Source organism: Labrus mixtus, chromosome 24 (genome assembly GCF_963584025.1).
Source record: "Labrus mixtus chromosome 24, fLabMix1.1, whole genome shotgun sequence".
Lineage (NCBI taxonomy): Eukaryota > Metazoa > Chordata > Actinopteri > Labriformes > Labridae > Labrus > Labrus mixtus.
The window spans coordinates 7,037,518-7,059,388 of NC_083635.1; the positions used below are offsets into that span (position 1 = coordinate 7,037,518).

At 42.1% G+C, this 21,871-nt stretch overlaps 1 protein-coding gene across 2 annotated transcripts in view; it reads right to left on the reverse strand.

Moving 5' to 3' along the window:
- Positions 1–1,150: 1,150 nt before the first annotated feature.
- The window catches only part of LOC132959391 (gamma-aminobutyric acid receptor subunit alpha-5-like), a 31,248-nt gene continuing 10,527 nt past the window's right edge, over positions 1,151–21,871 (reverse strand). For both annotated transcript variants that reach the window (XM_061032346.1, XM_061032345.1), the window contains exons 7-10: positions 12,410–12,553; positions 6,242–6,394; positions 4,901–5,112; positions 1,151–3,839 (exon numbers count right to left, since the gene is read on the reverse strand). In XM_061032346.1, the coding sequence (XP_060888329.1) occupies positions 3,537–3,839; positions 4,901–5,112; positions 6,242–6,394; positions 12,410–12,553 (812 nt within the window). In that variant the 3' untranslated portion in view covers positions 1,151–3,536. The remainder of the gene's footprint in view (positions 3,840–4,900; positions 5,113–6,241; positions 6,395–12,409; positions 12,554–21,871) is intronic.

A 21,871-nucleotide genomic window follows, 5' to 3' on the forward strand; every position in this document is an offset into this window, starting at 1 on the left:
CATTAAAGAGAAACTAAATGCTTGTTCAAAAGCTGTCTATAGCTTTCCCCGGGATAAACAACTTACTGTAAGCAGACCGTTGCATGTGCATTATATTCCCCCAGTTTTTAAGGTCAAATATTATGATCATGCCTATAAACCCCTCTATTTCAGCCCTGCTCAGAACAGGCTGTTTCTGTGCCTGTAGCTTTAAATATGCAAATGAGCTGTGTATGACCACGCCCCCCTCTGTGGAAGGGCTTTTTTTTGCACCATGTCCGATTGTTTACGGTTAGATGCAGACTCAAAGGGCAGAACAAAACACCTAGCTGTGGGAGTGTCACCCACCTGGGGGAGGGGTTGCTGCCCTTTGTGATGTCACAAAGGGAAAATCTCCAAACGGCCTTTTTTTAGCACACATTTCCTGAAAAGTGGAGTGAATCTGTCACAGTGGCGGAGGGAGGGGGGGTAGATGGATAGATAGATTGTGTGTTCTTAGCATGATTATGATCATGCTAACAGGAGGATGCTAATCAGGTTAGCATCATCACTACCATGGCTCATCGTGTTAGCATTCACTTTCAAGCACTAAATGAGGACATAAAAAGGCTAAAGGCAGTCAAATAAAAAAGGGTTTAGCTCGGCCTGTAATGAAAGTTGTGAGGGAAAAAAAAAACACATTTTTGAGACGATGAAGGCGCCAGAGGCAAAGTCAGGACACTGATTAAAATTCATCCAGAAGGAAAGCGTTGATGTGTTTGAAACTAATTTAATCAACAATGTTAGACGGACTGCCATCCATACAGAAAAAAAAGGGAGGTCAAATACACTCACATGATCAGAGACGAGATGCTTTCAGTTTAATTTCCCTTGAAAACACAAGTCAGGGTAAAGCTTTGACGAATAATTGGCACAACTAAAGCAGCAGTACAGTTCTTACGGGGGGGGGGGGGGGGGGAGTCACATTTGTTTCTTGGTAAAAATGTACAAGCAGCAGATTCAGAAACAAACGAGGACAGAAGGGAACATATACAGAGGTTGGATGTCGTTACCAGGGGAAAAAGGGGTGTCTGGTCCGTCCATCTGGACTTGCTGCCATGGAAACCGTGGCAACCAGATGTATAGATTGCCTTTCAAATGCATTTTTTTCCATGTCGTTTTTTTCTTCTTAAAAAGCACTGGAACATAGTCTTAGCTTCACCCAAAGAGCAGTTTGACAAAGAGCAACATTTTTTGAATACAGTAAATGCAGATTCAATATCACCGGGAGCCAGCACAAAACACTTGAGAGTATCATGGCACAAACACAGAAAAGGCTTTAAACAATAATACTTACTGTAGGTCCTGATTTCACAAAGCAAAGCAGGTACACCATCATCCATTAAGCATCAAAAAGTCATCAAGGACAACGCTTACAGCAGCAGGTGACAGGTTCAAACCACACTGTTTCTAATGCATGATATTGAAGAAACAGTGATTCTCTTCTGCTGCAAAGCACGCGTCCTTTTTTGGTACCTGAGTATGTCTCACCATAGTCCCAACAAAGTCACATTATGCTGTGTTATGAGGGGCTAACGCCATAAAATGCCATAATGTGTGCTCATTGCTTCCGATGAAGTCAATTTAGAAAGAAGTGAAATACAAATTCAAAGATCAAGAGTTTGATCACAAGCACGTCAAAAAGCATCAAGAAGAGAAAGTTATGAGACGAGTTGACCCATTGAACTTTGACACCAGATGCTCTTGAAATGCAGTTTCATCTTGACTTTAACTGTGAAACCAAATGTCACCTGATGAGCTAACGGCACTTTGTAGGAAAACAAAAAACACAAGAAGCTTAGAATGTCACTATTGGCTCTCTAACTACAGTAGTTCATCAACTCCTCCTGTTAGTATTTAACACAGAGAAAAAATGACATTATTACGGAAGAGGATTAGAGCCACTGGGGGAAAAAAAAATTGTTTCTGATTTTTTTTTTTAATTCTGACTTTTATCTCAGAATTCCGGCTCCGAAAAAAAAGTCAAAATTCTGAGAAAAAAGTCAGAATTCTGAGATGAATTCTGATTTCTGAGATTCTCATATTAATTAATTAATTTCTGAGATTAATTCAGAATTCTGACTTTTTTCTCCGAATTTTGACTTTTTTTTTCGGAGCCAGAATTCTGAGATTAAAGTCAGAATTCTAAAGAAAATAAGAACCAAAAAAATATTTTTTCAGTGGCCCTAATCCTCGTCCCTACATTATGAGTGTTTCTGTTGTTTTATACATTTTTTTCACAGATAGTTTGGCCATGGGTTAGAATTCGCTGATGGGAGTCCAGTTGCCGGGACAACCACAAAGTACATTGTCAGGGAGTAGATTGTAGTCCTCGGTAGATGAACCCCTCTAAAGATCGTCGAGTACAGTACTTATATGAATGGAAACGCCCCTTAAAATACCCAAAATTCACAAGGAATCAGCTTGTTGAAACCTCTTTGAAATCATCCTGAGGTCTTATTGTTAGTTTGAATGGGGGTCAAAGTAGCTGTGTTAGCTACACTTTAGGTCGGGGGGTTTGATCCCCAGCTCCTGCATTTCACCCGGTCTCTCAGCTGTTTATATTATTAGCTAAGTGGCTCCGGCTCCAAAATTCAGTTCGAGCACAGGATATTGCATCCTGAATTTGAAATTTTTGCCAAAGAGCTCCCACTACAGTAGCTGTCCTGTGCATGTGGGCTGAAGACGTTTTCCCAACGTTCTCACTGACGAGCTGCCTCGACGACTACTTGATGACTTTTTTTTTTTTTTTAGATATAAGTAATGAGGCATCTCTTCATTAAAACGTCCCGGATGCCTGAAATGATTATCTTCAATACATATATATTAAACCTTCTGGTTGCGTCGATGCTTTTGACTGCCAAAGAGATTTTGGGGAAATCAAGCCTGAAGCAGAAGGCTTTGAATCTCCACCAAGAGACCGATAGCACCTTTTGCAGAAGAACTTGCAAAGGCTTAAAGAGAGAAATACAACCAAATTGTAGCACCAATATTCAGAGTGTGGAATCCCATGCAATTTCTCTCTTTAAGTAAATGCATGCCTTATTGCACTTCAGTGTTACGATCTCATAAGCTCATTGCATTTCAAGCCTCCATGGTAGGAATATGAAGCGTTTTTTAATGAAGGGGGAAATTAGCTCAAAATGCCTCCATTGTTTGAATTTTTAATGTAAAACCCTCCCCAAAGTGGTAAGAATGGAGTGTTCTCACATACATGAAGCGGTGATTGGAATACATATTGTCAGTATTCCAGACAAAGAGGAGTGTACTGTCTCCATTTAAGGAGAGCATCATGCAAAACTGCAGCAGGGGAGGTGAGAAAGAAACAAAGCACTCGCTCTCTTGTTGACAAAGAAAGTCTTGGTTTGTTTTTAGGGCAATGAAAATCAGGAAATGGATATAGTTGCAAACTTGCATTTAAAGCGCTTGAATTCGCTAGCTGGGTATAGTTTTGTTTCTGTTCCTCAAGCGCAGTTTGTTAATGCAGAAACACACACACAAAAAAAAAGAAAAAAAGATTATGTAGAGGTGACTCCCTTCACCACCACCGATTCTCTGTTTAGGTACGTGGCCCAGTAGACGAGGTTGAAGGTTCCGAAGAGGACGGGGAATACTATCCGCGACATCTTGTCTATCTTGCTGACGCTGTTGTAGGTCTTCTTGGCGTCTGGCGCCTTGGTCTCGGCGGCGGCACGGAGTTGGACCGACGCCGCGTTGGAGATGGTGGAGACGGACACGTCCTTGGTGAGGTTGGGGGTGTAGTTGACGCCGGCCGAGCAGACGTTGTTGGGCTTCTTGGACAGCACCAAGGGGTCTCGTTTCTACAGTTGGGTAGATGACAATGAGCATTGAAATAGTTAGCAACTTCCTATAGCCTACTTATACGAGTGCTTTGCCTTATAACATGGATAAAGTGGTTTTCTTTAAGAACCAGTGTGACCAATTTAGTGTCAACTAGTGGTGTGATTGAAGATTGCAGCCAACTGACTCAACTTCAAAAATACCTTTATTCAACACAAAATGAGTACAGTTTTTTTAACATCATTTACAAACATGTTAGCTTAGCAGCAGTTTGCTTATTAGACCTTGAACATAGGAAACAGGAAAAAAGCTAGCTCGGTCGATCCAGTGGTTACACAACCTGCTACACACATTTAATAATAAGTGGACTAGCTACCAAGCCAATTTCCAGACTTGGTCGTGCTGGGACTTGAGCTACTGCCATCCCAGCAATAAGCAAGTCAGTACACTATTGTACTATCAACAACTAATGAACTGAATTCTGACGTCTCTGCGAGTTGATTTCAATATGGCGTAGAAAAAATGCCGTCTTCACGTCAAACCCGTCTGAAAGGTAAAGTCAACAGTGATGCCAACTTTGTGCTTTCTAGTTGATGATGTGTAATCAGTGCTTTAAAAGAAAACTTAGCACTGTATCGACATGTATTTTGGAGTTTACATTCTAGAGCCTGACCGATTTATCGGCCAGCCGATAATATCGGCCGATAGTAGCATATCAAGTGACTATCGGTATCGGCCATTTTATCGCAGATATACGCCGATATTACTAGATTTATTCACCAGTCGAATTGCATTTAATTTGAGATTCATTGTATTACATTGGCAGTTCTCTTTCACCAGCAGAGGGTGCTATATTATTTCTTCATTATACTTTTTATCTCTGGATTTGAGGGATCAACACAATAAATCTATCTATCTATCTCTACAGATTGAACATAGACCTAAGAAAGATATCGGCCGATATATCAGTACCAGTTTTTTTCCCTCCATAATATCGATATCAGTATCAGACCTCAAAATTCCATATCGGTCGGACCCTTGTTTATTCCTACACATGTAGATCAGTGCCAACAAACTGTACCTTTGGGTGCTGCGCTTCCATAGCCTTCTTGCCGTCCCAGGCCCAGCTCCTTTTGGTGAAGTAGTTCACTGTTGCGAACTCAATGAGGGCGGAAAAGACGAATGCGTAACAGACGGCAATGAACCAATCCATGGCTGTGGCGTAGGCCACTTTGGGGAGCGAGTTCCTGGCGCTGATGCTGAGAGTGGTCATGGTCAGTACGGTGGTCACCCCTAAGAGCAAACAAAAGGTTGTGACAAATTACAGGACATTAGAGCCCTGTTTCAACCAAGCGGTCCGGTTTGGTTCAGCCCGGTTTGGTTCAGTACAGTTTGGTTCAGTACGGTTTGGTTCAGTCTGGTTTGGTTCAGTACAGTTTGGTTCAGTACAGTTTGGTTCAGTCCGGTTTGGTTCAGTCTGGTTTGGTTCAGTACAGTTTGGTTCAGTACAGTTTGGTTCAGTCCGGTTTGGTTCAGTACAGTTTGGTTCAGTCTGGTTTGGTTCAGTACAGTTTGGTTCAGTCCGGTTTGGTTCAGTCTGGTTTGGTTCAGTACAGTTTGGTTCAGTACAGTTTGGTTCAGTCCGGTTTGGTTCAGTCTGGTTTGGTTCAGTACAGTTTGGTTCAGTACAGTTTGGTTCAGTACGGTTTGGTTCAGTCTGGTTTGGTTCAGTACAGTTTGGTTCAGTACGGTTTGGTTCAGTCTGGTTTGGTTCAGTACAGTTTGGTTCAGTACAGTTTGGTTCAGTCCGGTTTGGTTCAGTACAGTTTGGTTCAGTCTGGTTTGGTTCAGTACAGTTTGGTTCAGTCTGGTTTGGTTCAGTCCGGTTTGGTTCAGTACAGTTTGGTTCAGTACAGTTTGGTTCAGTACAGTTTGGTTCAGTACAATTTGGTTCAGTCCGGTTTGGTTCAGTCTGGTTTGGTTCAATACAGTTTGGTTCAGTACAGTTTGGTTCAGTACGGTTTGGTTCAGTCTGGTTTGGTTCAATACAGTTTGGTTCAGTCTGGTTTGGTTCAGTACGGTTTGGTTCAGTACAGTTTGGTTCAGTACGGTTTGGTTCAGTCTGGTTTGGTTCAGTACAGTTTGGTTCAATACAGTTTGGTTCAGTACAGTTTGGTTCAGTCCGGTTTGGTTCAGTCCGGTTTGGTTCAGTACAGTTTGTTTTCAGTACAGTGGAAACAGGGCTTATAGAAATGAGAACGGGGCTCCTCTCACTCAACAAAGGTGGGGACTTTTCTATCTTTAAATACCAGGCGGTGCTCAACGGCCAACTGTTATCATTCTCCATTTGCGGGACTGGTATGACAGGGTTTATCACCGAGATACAAAGAAATGATGAAATGAGTAAATAAGCTTCTCTCACCAAAGACGGTCCTAGCAGGAACAGATTCTCTGTTTAGCCAGAATGACACCTGGGACAGGATTACAGTCATGAAACAGGGCATGTACGTCTGGATGACAAAATATCCAATCTTCCTCTTCAGGTAGAAGTGGGCCATCATCACTGTGTACTGTCCTGAGGGGACAGAAAGGAACAAAAAAGAGGACATAAAGTTAGACAATAAACAAGGCTTGGCTAATGACGGAGATATCGGCTTTAGGCTAAGCGACGCTTGGTTAAATCTTGTTACCACCTAGTTGAATTATAAATGTGTGATTTGACCTCCTTAAGGCGCCACAAGGTGCTGGATTACCTTGTTAGACGACATAATAATCGGCTGCATCACTTTTTTTTTCCAATAAAAACTTGACAGTTTCAATTGTCTAGAAGATGAATGAAGGTGGTCCCCCTCCCCCCTAGAAAGGTTTATCTCCTCTTCTTATAGTATCGTTATCATAATAAATGTTGGAAACTGGAGGATGGAAAGCAGCAGAGGTGGGATAAAAAGAAAAAAAAATGAAGGCAAGCCGTTTTAAGTTATCTCAAGTACATGACAATAGATTATGCTGTTAATGTTGCATTGATGGTGTCAGGTAAATTTAGAGGCAGTTTGTGTAGAGAGGGAGAAATAAATGGGGGGTGGGGTGGGGGCAGGATTCAGTTAAACAACAGAAGATTGCATTTGAGGCTTTAAAAAAATCCTCTTGACAACAGCAGTTAGTGACTGCAGGAGCTGGTAAACTATGAAAAATCCAATGACTATATTGCACACTCTCTCTTTCTCTCTCCCTCCCTCCCTAACTAAAACACATGCACACACACACACACACACACACACACACACACACACACACACACACACACACACACACACACACACACACACACACACACACACACACACACACACTCAGAGAGTAATACACAAGGCTTTCTCTGGGCAAAATCGGATTTTTGAACCTCCCTAATCCCTGGTTACAATCTGCATCCTGCCATCAGTGAGAGAAAGAGAGGGAGTGGATGTGTGTGTGTTGGAGGAGGGAGGGAGGGGGGGTTAAGGCTTCCTGTCCTGGGATCATCACAGAGTTCTAAGCCACGCCCACTCCAGCCTGCCAATCCCGGCAGCAGCGACACACACACACACACACACATACACAGTCGGAACACACATGAAGCATGATTTCTAACTGCTGACAAGAGCCACCGCACACGCACAGAAAACACACTCGAGGCAACGGATAGGAACCTGCGTCTAATCACCGGTGGGGATGGAGGGGGGCTAACCGTGTGGACATTCATTATCTTTTGTCTGCTTTTTTTTTTTTTGGGGGGGGGATTTGACAGCTCTTTGTGGAATAATGATCAAAACCTCCTTGATCGGACGAGTTGGCATGTGAAAGGGAAAGAAGAAGCGAGTCTCAAAAAAACTCACAATGGGGAAACAGCTGACAGCAGCCTGAACGTGAGCTTCATTAGTTTGTTTGGCAGGCGCTTTAAGGTGAGGGCAAACAACCCACCGCTGCATACCAAAATAGATCCATGTCACCGCTGCGGCCATGCCCCCGGCCGGGAGATCACCAACACCGTTAGTTTTTCTACCGCGATCCCACCGCCCGGGCCCTCTGACGCCCTCATGACTCCAGTCCGCTTGGCTCACAGCTACCCCATCGACCGCCGCTGCTGTTGGAAACACTCAGGCACACCGAGGCGCTGCCAACCTGGGACGCCCCAGGGTCCCCTTTGCCCTTGATGCATGGATCCCAACAGGACTGGGGGCAGAGGAATGAGAAGGAACATGTTCCTCTGGTGGATCTTACTGCTTTTATCCCAAGGATATATATTTCACAACGTCCGAGGGGAGCTCCCTTTTATGTTGGGGAACAATGCCGCCATGCTGGTCAACTGGTGAGTGAAAAAAGTACAGTTTTAAAGGTAACCAGAGAAGTCCAAACAAGTGATTAGCATTTGGCAAAGTAGCTCAAACACATCAAGGAGAAGTCTTCTTCACAAGCCCTACAGGTCTCTGCAAACTGAAATAGATACTGAAGACAGCTTTAGAGTGAGAGAGTTATTTTTAGGGGAAAGATGTTGCCGTCTGAGACAGGAGAAGCCAGATCCTTTAAAAACAAATTGGTTGGACTAATCTCCTTCTTCATGCTCTGAAATTGGAAGTGTTGTCTAATTTTAGATCTGCCAAGGAAAGGGCTCGCAACAACACATCAATCCAAGACAGCCCCGGTAATGGCCCTTTCAGACACACATGACGGTTTCAAGATCTTTGCTGATTATCACTCAGACGGGACGAAACCTTACAATTTCCATTTTGTCATATCTCCAGGAATTTCAGAAATGGAATCATTGACTAACCCAAACACTGCCATGTGTAGATTCCCAGTCTAATATGCATTGGTGTTTACCATTCCACACGTACTCTGCATACATTTTTGACAGACTTTAAAACCATAGGAGTCTCATTTGTGTTTTTTTTGATTGATGCAAATGAACTCACTTCATCAATAACAACATTAGAGAGTCGAGACAATCCTTAATTGACTGCTGCTTTGAATTCCAAGTTCACAAGTGGCTTCATTACCTTGTCTAGACCCCCAAACCACAGCAGGCGACTTTTTCAGGCTTCTTTTAATCAAGCAGATGACAGCGTGCCTCTGCTTTGCCTTGGCTTTTTTTTATCAGTGCAAAGAGAGAGATCTAATGGCCTTCACAGCAAATGCATCTATTTTTGGGACATTTTGTCTCCCACATTATACAACTTTGATGAGTTCTGATGGTGTGCTACCATGTTGGATCACCATGTTTGACTTCCAGGGAGAGTGTCTTCTTGTTTTCAGTTTTTTTTTAAAACCTCGAATGTGAGTTGTCTACTATTAGATATAGTACTTTGTGGCAGGGTTGTGCAACACACACGACAACTGCTAAGTTTCTGTTAACGTTGGTATAATAGCATCAGGTTGTTACATGAATGCACAAAAAAAGACATATGGCAGTCAAAATAAGTCATAAGCCATATTTGTTCAGTGACAGCTGAATTATAGCCCGACCAATTAATCGACAGGCTGATAATATTGACTGATATTAGCATATCAAGTGACTATCATATTGGCTAAATTTATCTTCGATATGTACCGATATTACAAGATTTATTCAACAGTTAAACAGACTTAGCACTGCATAGACACCGTTCATATGTATTTTAGAGAGTGTGGTCTAGAGAGTGTGGTCTAGAGCCTGGCCGATTTATCGACCAGCCGATAATATCAGCCGATATTAGCATACGGTTAATTTTATCTTCTCGTCCTTACTACTTAACCAGTGTTGCTAATACAATGAATGCTGTAAATTACTTATCTATGGTGGCTGATAAGGACAAAAAACTAGAGTCTGACCGATTAATCGGCCAGCCGATAATATCAGATATTAGCATAACCAGTGTCTATCAGTATCTGCTCATTTTATCTCTGATATGCGACGATATTATTCGATTTATTCAACAGTTGAACAGCATTTTATTTGAGCATCGTTGTTTTACACTAGAGGTTCTCTTTAACTAGCAGTTTGCGCTATATGGATAGCTATATGAGTCTCAACACTTGATTTCCAACAGTTCAACACTAAATTACCCAGACCAAAGCTTTAAGCTGCAGGATTGATGATTTATTGTCTACAGTCCATGAATGTTCCAATGTTTTAACTACCATGAGCACAGCATACCAGCATATCTTTGCATGTCAGTGCAGAGTCTTGCTCCTTCTACCTGTTGGTATCAGAGAAAAGTCCCTTGTTTGAACTACACGGTCATACTCCAGGATTTAGGTACATTTTCTTATAAAATGAAGAAACTTACAGCTCCCAAGATTCCCAGAGAGACTGATGCAATGGACAGGTATTTAAGAATTTAGTTACACCATATAAAGGTGGTAAGTAAGTAGATAGTAAAGTAAAGAGTCGTCATAGGAGGCTACAGCATAGAACGATGCAGCATCAAATTTCCAACGCGCTAACATTGGCAGCATCATTGATGGCAGAATCAAAGAATACTTTTAGCCTGTCCATCCAATCAGCCTCTGGCCTTTTATCAACAATTTGACCAACTAGCTAAGTGGTCAAAATGATAACTGATCAACCGCCCAGTAAGAAAACCAACAATTCAGTCCTCTAGCCAGACAGAAAATTCCCTCCATCAGCCTATGAACCCTTTAACCCTTTTGTTTCAACAACTGAGTCAGCCAGCAGAAAACAAGGTTTTTAGTGAGGCTGTGCAAACGGGGGGAAATCCATCCTTTTAAAAAATGATTCTACTAGAAGCTGGGAGGGAAGTGTATTACAGTAGCCTTTTACATAAGAGTTTTAAGCAGATGCCTTTAAAGGCCCCCCCTCCCCCACCTCACCTCCCTCCTCTTGTCAGAGCGAGGCTGTCCAATCCCAACACTCATAATATCACCTTTTAAAAAAAACAAATGTTTCACCGTAATATCAGCCCTGAAACTGACCCATGGCTCGGATATAGTTCAGAGTTATTTGGGTCATTTGTGTAGCATCATAGTGTACTTACTTTTTACGTTTTGTTTTTTTTGTTACCATGAATGTGAGGACAGTTGGTACACTCACAAAGAGAAAATGTGCTGAAAGCCATACCCATCAACACAGAGACACTCAGAGACAGCCGACCGACCAATCCCTCACTGATCTGTGATGTCATCTTCTTATGCAAAAGCTGATGGGTGGTTGGATGGGGGGGGATTAACCCTAGGTCTCAGGTCTCTATCTAGCTCCATGTGTGTGGTTGTGTGTGCGTGTGCACACATGGGCTCATGCGGGATAAGTGTTGTTTGACAGTGCTGTCCGGGCCTGTAGACAGCTGGTTGTGTGAGGGATAGGCTACTCTCCTCCACTACCCTCCACTCATTGACTCTGATCTCCTGATGTTTCCCACATTTACTCTGCCTCGCATGCCCGTCTCTCCCGCTGCATTTATCTTTTTCTAATCTAGAATTAGTTACATCACTTTATGTGGTATTATATTTATAATGCACCGCATGCAGTGTGACTTTACTCGTGAAAGGGTGCACAAGTAAAGCAAAGATGTAGGGTAATTGAACGGGGGTTGAATTAAGATGTGGCACCATCCTTTTGGCATGGTGTGGATCGTTCTGCTTGGTGTTTCTTCCTTTAAAATAAAAAAAACAACTCACTGTAGTACAGCATCAAAGTGAGGAATCAGATTGCCTGAGTAGTGTTGGTTACAGTAAGAGCCCGACCGATAAATCGACCAGCCGATAATATCGGCCGATATTAGCTTATTCAGTGATTATCGGTATCGGCCAATTTTAGTGCACACATGCGCCGATATTAATCGATTTATACCAGTCAGGCAGCTAATTTGAGATTCATTGTATTAAACTTGCAGTCCCCTTTACCAGCAGGGTACGCTATTTGGATTACAACAAGCATCATCACCCTCCAGAGTGTCAAGCAGTGATGTTGACTGTTGGAGTTATCAATTATAACGTACAATAATTAAGCGCAATTGGCGCACAATATTGTCCTCTGCTTGAGCTGCAATTGCCTGTGGACTGCATTGTGAAGTTAACAGGCTAATGTTAGCACAGTTTGGTAAACTCATAGCTTCATTTTGGATATACATATATATAAACGGAATGACTGTGATCTATGACTGTGTGAAAATGGTCCTCTTGTATCATAACAACGATTATTATTACGAGAGTTATTGCGTCCCATGCATGCGCAGAACGAACATGGTCGTTGGCCGTCGGCTGTAGTCTTTGCGGTATGTTCAAGTGCAAATTTTTGACGCCACAGACGGCCTTCGTCCCCACTATTTCTTTGCCGTCTGCATGGTGTGTCAGGGCCTTAAAACAGCTTTATACGCAAGGCCATCCTCTCCATGTAAACATGATGTTAACACACCTCAGACAACAATACAGCAGGCGGGACTCATGCTTCTCACTCATTGTAGACAGTCATGACTCAGAGAGACATTTACAGTATAGTATCATTATCACAGTATTATTGCTTTTTTTCCCCTTTCTTCTCTTAGCTGCAGACGTGCTTCTAAACAATCTTCCTTGGCACATTACATGAGGATGTTCTTTTCCACACAAACACACCCACCTCTGCTCGTGTGTATGTCCTCTGTCCCGGCGGTTTGCCCGATAAGATGGTACTGATTGAGTCTGGAGCCGTCCTCGGCCACCACCACGGATGTAGCCGCTCCCTTAGTCCAAGTGTAGACCACTTCTGACACTGGGTAGGCATCTGAGAGAGAGAGAGAGAGAGAGAAAGAGAGAGAAGGATGGCTGTAAATGAGCTCTCTACAAGTTAAAAGTTAGTTCCAACCCTGTCATTGCTGATGCTATGTGTAGCTGCCAATATGCGTGTCTGCGCTCATGCAGATTCCGGCTGGCGCTTCTTGATTAGACGGCAGGCTTAGAGCCAAAAAAACACAATTTGGCTTGTGTGCCTTTACTGTATATGCGTGTGCAGACAGACATTTGAGTGTAATTTTTGTTTAAACCACACACACTTCTAGGTCAAGGGGTGAGCTCCCCAGTCGGCAGGAACCAGACCAAGTCAGATTAACCAGAATGTGTTGCATCACACTTGTGATGAAAAAAAAAAATGGAGCACAGATTTTGAAGCCTCTGCTGCTATTTCATTTCCGCATGTTGGGTCATGTGCAACCATCAGCAAATCATCTCCGTCAAGTGAAAAGTAGAAATGCAGGGGGATGGAATTGAAACTTGCACCCCATGATGGACGTGTCTTCTGTCTTTATCTGTAGAAGTCCAACTTGTGCACAATGTGTAAAATGTGATAGTTTATGTTATTGATTCAGCATTCCTCTTTATAATCAGTCTTGTATCAAAGCTTTGATATACAGTATCATCAAATGTTTTTAACTACCTCCCCCCATCATCCCCCGATACAACTTTTCAAGGATTCAAGCGGCAGCCTCTGGTCTTGAAAATAGAAGCCAATGCGGAAGTGCAAAATCCTGCAGTTCGCAGAGTGTGACACACACACCAAAACGGAGCGTTCTGAGAGAGCTGGTTTATACAGGGTCACAAATCTCCTCTGGTGCTTGATTCATGTTATATTTTGACCAAAGCACAGCACAGATGTTTCATTTAGACCACAGGGGACTGTTTGAAAAGGTGGAAAAGGGGGATAATATGTCCTCTTTAAATGCTTCATTCTGATTTTATGAACGATAAGTGTTATCCATAGTTAGGCGAGTAGCTGACAGGCAGGCGCGATGTAACAGTTTGTCATAAGGCTTAAAACCCGCCTCAGCTCCAGCTGTTGGCCTGTCGTAAGGTTGACTGAATGTTAGGGTGAGACAGGATTTCCAGCATGGCGGTGGATGAGCCGCTGAGCCTTTGGAACCCCCTGCTATAACAGATGGCTGACGTCACTCAGGCGTTTCGCCCGTTAATATTTACAGTCTATGATTGCAGCAGAAAACTGAAATTTGTGATCAAACTGTATCATATGCATGACATAAAGTAAAATAATATTGGTCAAGAAGACTGCAGCCCATGCAGCCACAAATGTGCTTTGTCAGCTAAAACTTTCTGGGTATGAAAATTGAGTAATTATGTACATTTGCAAACCAAAACTGCATTCAAATATGAAATGCTTACATCTTGTTTTGCTGACTGTCACAAACACTTGTTAAACCCAAGGTTTGACCTAACAGGGTTGGCATTGTTTATTTATGGTCAGCAGATAAGTTCTTTACTTGAGTGTTTCTATTCTCAGTGTTGACTTGGCAGCTTGGTACTGGTGCACAATGCTTGTAGTGTTTAAATGTGGATGTTGTCAGGCCACTGGCCACGCCCTCACTTAGATTAGAATAAGAGATTATTGGTGAATTTCATTACGCTTGGTTCGGGGGGGGGGGGGGGGGGGGGGGGGGGGAGTTAGGGTTAGAGCTAAAGAGTTTGGCAAACCAGACGATGCACCGGTGCCAACTTCACAACACTTCACACTTGCTGCTTTGCTCACGTCCTATTTGTGGGACACAACTCAGCCAAAGTCGTCACCTACTATTACGCAATCTGCAGAAACTGTCTGAACACAGTAAAGGAAATAAGGTTTCCTTTTTGTTTTTCCAGCAGTACCCTGAAAAAATGTACATGAAGTCATAAATGAAGTCCAGGTTGACCTTGAATAATTTGCTTTATTGATTGGAAAGTTCAAAGAACAAATACTGTACCCTTCATGTAAAACATTATTGACTGTTGTCTGTGTAGGTTCACAGTCGTCATGATACTGCCAATTGAATCCAAAAGGAAACTGGTTAAAATTCTCGGAAATGTTTTGCCTATTACCCGCAAGACTTGTTTAGTTTAGTTCACTTTTGAATAAAGCTTTGAAATATTGGCTGATACAAAAAAAGATTGGACTAGCACACTTGAGTTGATGGTGCTTCCTCAAATAATTTTAAGGGCTTTTACACTCGCAGGAAACTCGCCATCGAACTGGCACTGATGACTTCCAGAAGGAGCTGTTTATGTGAATGCATTGGCCCACGGCTCGACCTGAGTGACTTAACCTCCAAAGATAAAAGAATATGATACTGTGTAGCATAAATGTACTAAATGTATCCCTAAGTAGAGACTCAAAACAGCCAACTTTATCTCCTTATTGAAGTATCCTGCAAGAGTTTAGGGGTCTGTCCTTGGACAAAGTGAAAGGGAAGAAGCCAGAAAGTAGGGGGAGAGAGAGCGATATGCTAATGTCTGGACTGATGTTAGATGTCATGAGGAGTCTGTAAATGTTGTTCGGGTTTCTTAAAAAATATTCAATAATTTCTTCGAAACCCAAAGTCTCCAAGAAGAGCGGCAATCATGAAATGATTCACCACATACAGTATGTTCAGCAGGATTTCTGTGGGTTGAAGGCAAGAAAGGCTGAGGGATGACTCATTAGACCATATTTTGTTGTTTTGTCCCTGATCACCTTACATCATCATCTGCAAATTTATGCACTGATTAGAAGAACTAGCGGTTCCCAAACATCCGTCTTTAGGGCTGACTAGTCTTTTTTTTTTTTTTTTATAGAGCGTCGTCAATGGTAATCTTGCTGTTATTATAGAAAATGGTTGGTGTTTAGCAAGTTCCATCTTGTCTGAAAGAACTTTCTTTAATGAGAGCCTTTTTCAAAACATGTGGTTGTGCTTGTTGCCATGGTTTTCAAGGCTGTGCATTAGTGTTTCACAGTTTTTTGCTTCTGATACTTCAACAACACAGACAAAACAATGGTCCAGATCAACACACTAAGTTTTGAATGTTTATTTTCTCTGAACATGATCACATCCATGGACCAACCATTAAGTTAATACCATACACAACTGCGTTAACTACTCAGTGTATTTTTAGTAGCCTAGTGGCTTAGGGCCAGCGGGTAAATTAGAACCAGGTAGTTTAGGCCAGAATAAGGGATCAGTTGCCCTCTACCTTATCCAATCTCACTTTCTACTATAACCTTTCTAAATGTGGCCCAGGACTAAGCTTGCAACTTTACCTTACAGAAGGACAATGCTGAAGCTACATATTGGGTCAAAGCGGTGATCTTATCTTTGTGTTTTCTTTTAACATAACATATATAACATATAAGAAATTTAAAGTGCACTTCAAGTTGGGAATGTAGAAGCTGCCATAACACTTACTGGTCTTTGTTACAGAGAAACCTCCAATTGGAAAGCTGAAGTAAGAGTTGAAGGTGAAACTAGCTTGTGAGTTAGCTGTGTGTTTCGCATTAGGGTTAGCGGTTTTGATCATCTGACATCTTGGTAATGCTTTCAGTGTCCTGTGTTCCAAAAACAATGAAGTTCTGAAACCAACATTGCAAGTGGAAAGATCCCAGGTCGTAAATATTTTAGATATATGTGTATTCATTTCAGCATAAATATAACTGGTAGATGGGATTCATTCTTGGCACTTGCCATTACGCTGGATGTCGTCTCTATTCACCCCCCAATAATAACCATAGTGACCAACCAGTGGATGCATTTAAAATACTGTTTAGCGTTTTGGTAATGTGCTTAAACAATCTTTTGGTCTTTGGCCATTTTTTTAAATTTCATGATCAGAGATTGCTAAGGGATATAGCAAATGGATAGATTGACAGTAGACAACTGCGTTCTCATTCTGTAGAAACAATGCTTTAAATCAAGGACATTTACTGCATTGAATGTGGGGGTTAGGTATCTATGGTGATGTTGGGCCTCAGCCATGTGTGTGGGACAAAGGACTCAGGCCTGTATCACAGTTCTCATGCCTGACTAGAGTTATTTTGGAGGCAACTAAACAAAGGGGTCTTAGCCCAGCAACCCCCCAACAGAAACTAACAAATAGGTGTGAAAAGTGGGGGGGTGGGGGTGTCTGAATTCTCTATCCTCATTGGAGGAAGCCTGAGGTAAACCCACAGGCAGCTCCAGTCTTTAAAAGCAATCGCCAGGCAATGCTTCCTTCTCTTCAAGTGTGGTCTGCCGACCTAAAGAGGATACCCTCTCCAACAAGATGGACTCCAGCATTCGAGACAAACCCTTTCCTCATCTTGGCTTACATAGGTTAAACTCCAGAGCTGAGGTTGCTCAGTATGGGTAGCTCTTCACATGCTGAATTCAAGCATCAGAGGATTCAGCTGACTACTTCCACGGCATATTTTTAGGAGTTTTGGGCGCAATCAGATGCTATCAGGTTTGAGCAAAAAGAAGAGTTTCTTTACTTTGATTTTTCGTAAGATGTCATTGAACGCAACTGGACAGGAGCGCTGAAGGAAGCCCACTGATCCCTGAATCCACAAGGACACATAAAGAACTCGGCTCCTGCAACCAGTAGACCCTATAGAGCAGCGCTCTGGTCGAAGACCTGAATCCCGCTTCCATCCTCCTACATCTGCCACGAAGGAAACCTTCTGTAAATCTGTTGATTTAACATTCAACAGAGTGACGATCTAACCAACTTTGCAACGATCACCAGGAGTTCCCAAGTAAGAGCTTTGGTCTGGGCAGAAATAGTTTAGGAAATAGTTATGTTTCTTTTATAACCACTGATAATTATGCATCATTGTTGACAAGACGTCACATTCTGTTTATTATCTGTTGTAAGCTGCTGCATTTGTTTTATTGTGATGAACGGCTGTGTTCGCCTATGTATGTAATGCTATGCTAGTTTACCTTCAGTCAACGGCTTTCACAATCAGAAAGACCAGTGTACCCGCCGTTTAATCAAAGTCCGGCCACTGGCTTTCTGGTGTTTAAGTAACAGTTACTGAACTCAGCTCAGAGAGCTCAAACTATTCCGAAACGTAGCCACACGGCTTCCTTTGTTGTCCACCATTTTGTCACCATGTGGCTTCGTCACATGGCGCATTATCTCTCTCCACCATCTTGTTTTCTCTCTCTCTCATCTACACACACACACACACTTTTACACCTCTTCCACAAGCCTTGCTTGATAATGTTTGTTGCTTAGATTAGTTTATAATAGTTATTTGTTTGGTCAAGTTCATTGATTTTGGATTGATGTTGCTTTGTTTAAATAAATTCTGTATAATTTAAGAGAGCAGTTGTTTGTGATTACTGGTGTATTTGCATTGTGATATAAGCTGGGTGCGAAGGCTTTGTGTACGGATTTCACGTCTTTAATTTATTAAATATAGTTATTAATTATTAATAATATTATTAATTAAGTAACTAATTTGAGACTGATTTGAGTGATATTTTGGTTATATTTCCCTGATTACAGGGTGGTGCCCCAAACGAGATTAAACATAGTTTAATAATATTGTTATTTATATTATTAATAATTAAATATAATTATTAAAGAATATAACCAAAGTTGACTTGATACAACCCCAACAGTGAAATGCCTTCTGAGGGCAAAGGCTAAATCAGGGTTGAGGTCAGGCCGGATAAGGACATGCTAAAAGAAACATAATAGATTTTTAACATTGCCAGTAAAATACAGTGTCGCTATTAACACATTATTCCTATTATACACTTACACCTCTCACCTACAGGGCAAACCACCGAGTTGATTAGGTTAGAGTTTGCCATGGGTAGGCCCAGCAGCTCCTTACACTGTAATAGGATTGCAGTCAAGTGTGCTTCTCTTACATAGTGAGTGTGGGTGGAGCGTGTCTCACAGCAATCTGGGGATAAGAGCCTCATCCCTTTAGCCCAAGAGGCTTCCAAGGTGTGGCTTTTGGCCAGATCTGTCTTTAAATACCCCCAGGGCCACTCAAGTGTCTATACATGTCCTCACTGCTAGGTCACACAAACAAGTCATCCTGTTAAGAAAGCATTGGTGAGAACCCTCATGATCACTGCCATATTTTAAGTGTTGAATATCCAGTTATCTCTTCTCTTCCTCTTGTCGAGTTAGTCAATTGTCGGGATGGGTACTGAAATCTGGTTCCAATATGGTGCCGGTACCAACACGTCCGAATCACAGCACAGATTTGGGTCCAACATTTTGGTACCACTCGTTAAATGTCAGAGCCAAAGACGCTGAACCTTCTTTACCTTACCTGATCAGAGAGCTGTCCAATATTTCCCTCCGTCATTCACAAATGGCCATCACAGGCAACTGGAGGATTATCACAAGGGTAAACATCGTTAAAGTTACACACTGATGGCAGGAGGTTAAGTTAGCTTAGTCAGTAGCCTCCCTCCACACACAGCAAAATGCCATAAGCAAAGCAGGTGAATTTGCTCAACCTACCGACCATAATGGCGGGTAATTAATGTAAGGTTAAAGAGTGATTTGCGACAGAAAGGTAGGAAAATTGAATCCAATCCTGCTGCGAGTTCCGCTCTGACTCTAGAGCCAGACGGTCCTACGCGCTCACTGATCACAGGGCTCGGCGTCTTCGGAGGGAGATGGCGCCAGTGACTGTTCACAATGTGCTGTAATTGGCTCGATGTCATTTGAGCTCAGTGCGGCACAGATTAGCATCTCCATTTCAACAGGTCTACCCGCTAAAGGTGTGTTTAAAATGATGTCTCACTTGTCCTAAGTCCAAGAGGATTAAAAATAAGCTTGCCGTGGCAATGACTCGTTGTCAAAAGGGGAGCGGAAAGTGCTGTAACTCCCTACAGTGTTATCGGAAATCCCCGCCAGGTGTAGCTCAGTCAATCCTATGATGAACACATTTTTATTTCCGAGAATTTCTCCACAATAAGAGTCCCCAGTTGTTATGTCTTTTATTGTGAAAATGTGTCAGGAAATTAGGTGTTTTCAGCAGTAGCTAATTAACACAACTGAAATGGGAAAGAAACAAAACTTTACCCGAAAGAATAAACAGAATACAGTGACTTGTATTAGTGTACTTGTTTAGTCTTGTGAGTTGATATTCAGCTTTAGCTTCCCTCTTAAAATACTGTCATGAAGTTTTGCTGTTTAATGATTTACTGTTGTTTCAGTGGGAATTTTGTTCTTGTTTGGCTTCCCTTCACTCCTGTAATGGTTTGCTCCAATTAGGGCGGGGCCAAGTGAAGCATAAAAGTAGAATCCGCCATTATCTGGGAGGAAAACTGTGGTTTGTGGCAGCTTGCTGTGAGGCTGTGTTGCTCAATTTGAAGTTCACAGTTGACTTTGCAATGAAAAATGTGTTTTTCATTTCGCCAACCATCGCCTTGTTATTTTTTTCAGGCTGTAGCTTCTTGATTTGTTCATGTATTTTATAGTTTTAAGAGGCAGGCCTGTGCTTACAGTAGCTCAAGTCCATTTCCAATTGACCCACATCACCACTAATACAAAACCAGATCAGTGTTCTTTACCTTCATTTGCCATGAGTGGCTTTTGATACTCAATGCTTTCATCTTTCACAAGCTAACGCTAGCAAACACAGCCAGATAGGCAAACATACATTAAAAAAGAATAAGAAGCCAACTGTTGTTTTAACAACCAAATGTAGTTGATACTGGCATTTATGGAGACACTGTGGGCATTCACAGCTCCAACAAATTAACAAAGGTGGCCTCAAGTCAGCGAAGTAACTGAATTGCAGCTAGTGAGCAGCTCATCCTCAGTTTACAATAAAGCCAACAACCGTCATCGCCTTAACGTTACTTAAGGTCCTGAGGCCACTGACATGTTTGGCTCTCTCGCCCATTAAAATTAAAAAGAAGAAAACTTGGACTGGCTAATTGATGCACGACACATGCATTGATCTATTCTCCTGTTAAGCTTTTGCTAACAATGATAACCATGCTGTCAAGAGCATTTAGTCGACTTACTTGCTACAACTTCCTTTCACAATGAGCAATGCAACATTAAATTCAAATTCACACCCTTGTGAATAGGCTGCCACAAAGAATACATGGAGAACCCTCCAAATCAGTAAACAGAATGTTTTAACGCCTCAATAAAACACAATGGGTGATTGTCTCTCTGTGGCATGCTTCCAGTAACAATAACTTGTGCTGCCAACTCTTGACTCATCATTGTTGCCAGAAAAATGTTGAAAGTGAAACAAAAGATGCTACATGTTTAGCAGCAAGGCCACGCTCCGGAAACATACTCCATGTCCCAGTTTTCCATGCAAGGAACTCTTAATGTTTCCCATAAGCGCACACAGGTTGGTCGATAGCTTCTGGATGGGAAAACAGAGAGGGTCGACGACTATCGAAGCTTTTACTTTTTAGGGCGCGTTTATGCAGTAGTATGCAACCCCAGTCTCACGTGTGTATTAAAAGTGTTCGAGCCTCGTTACCATGTCCCAGCCTGTGTGCACATAAGCCAGTCCATTGTCCCCTGTTGGAATGCACGAGTGGCGATAACAACTGTGACTGCACACTTTTGTTGCCTTATTCCTATTGAGCCAAATTCATATTGAACCGTGACCTCTGTGACCCGTTACACCCTTAGTCCAGTTGTTTGGTTTTCCGATGATTGGTTGCTCTCAGAACATCATTACTCCATACTCTTTCCAGCTCTGATTCTCCTCACCAGCAGCCCTCTTTTCCAATCATACCTCTTAGCAGTATTTAATATTCAGAAATGTAAATGTTAGCTTGTGGCTGCTGTGGTAGTTTTGGTCATCTCTCAACCAGAGGGTTGGTTGGATCAATCCCAAATTCCTTCAGTCCATACTGAACATTTGATACTGAAGCCCAAATCTCTCCAGGTAGCATTAACATTGGCATGAGAATGGGTATAAATGGGTTCGGTTAATACTGATGAGCACTTAATGTAGCTATCTCTGCCATCAGTAGGTGAATGTAACATATACTGGAATAGTGAATAGGGTCAGGGGCCCAGGCTATCTGAGAACAACTGGGTATCAATGACTTTACCTTACACTTTAGATATCTATTATTTGTCTTTACTGGCTTTGCTACTGTAAATGGTAAATGGACTTGGATGTCACTTTTCTAGTATTCAGACTTCTGAAAGCGTTTTTTTCACCACAGGTCACACCTACCCAATCACACACTGATGGCAGAGGTTGCTATGTAAAGTGACCATCAGTATTGACTAATCCCATTCATACTAGGGCCCGACCAATATGGGATTTTTGGTTCCAATAATGATAGTCACTGGATATGCTAATATCGAC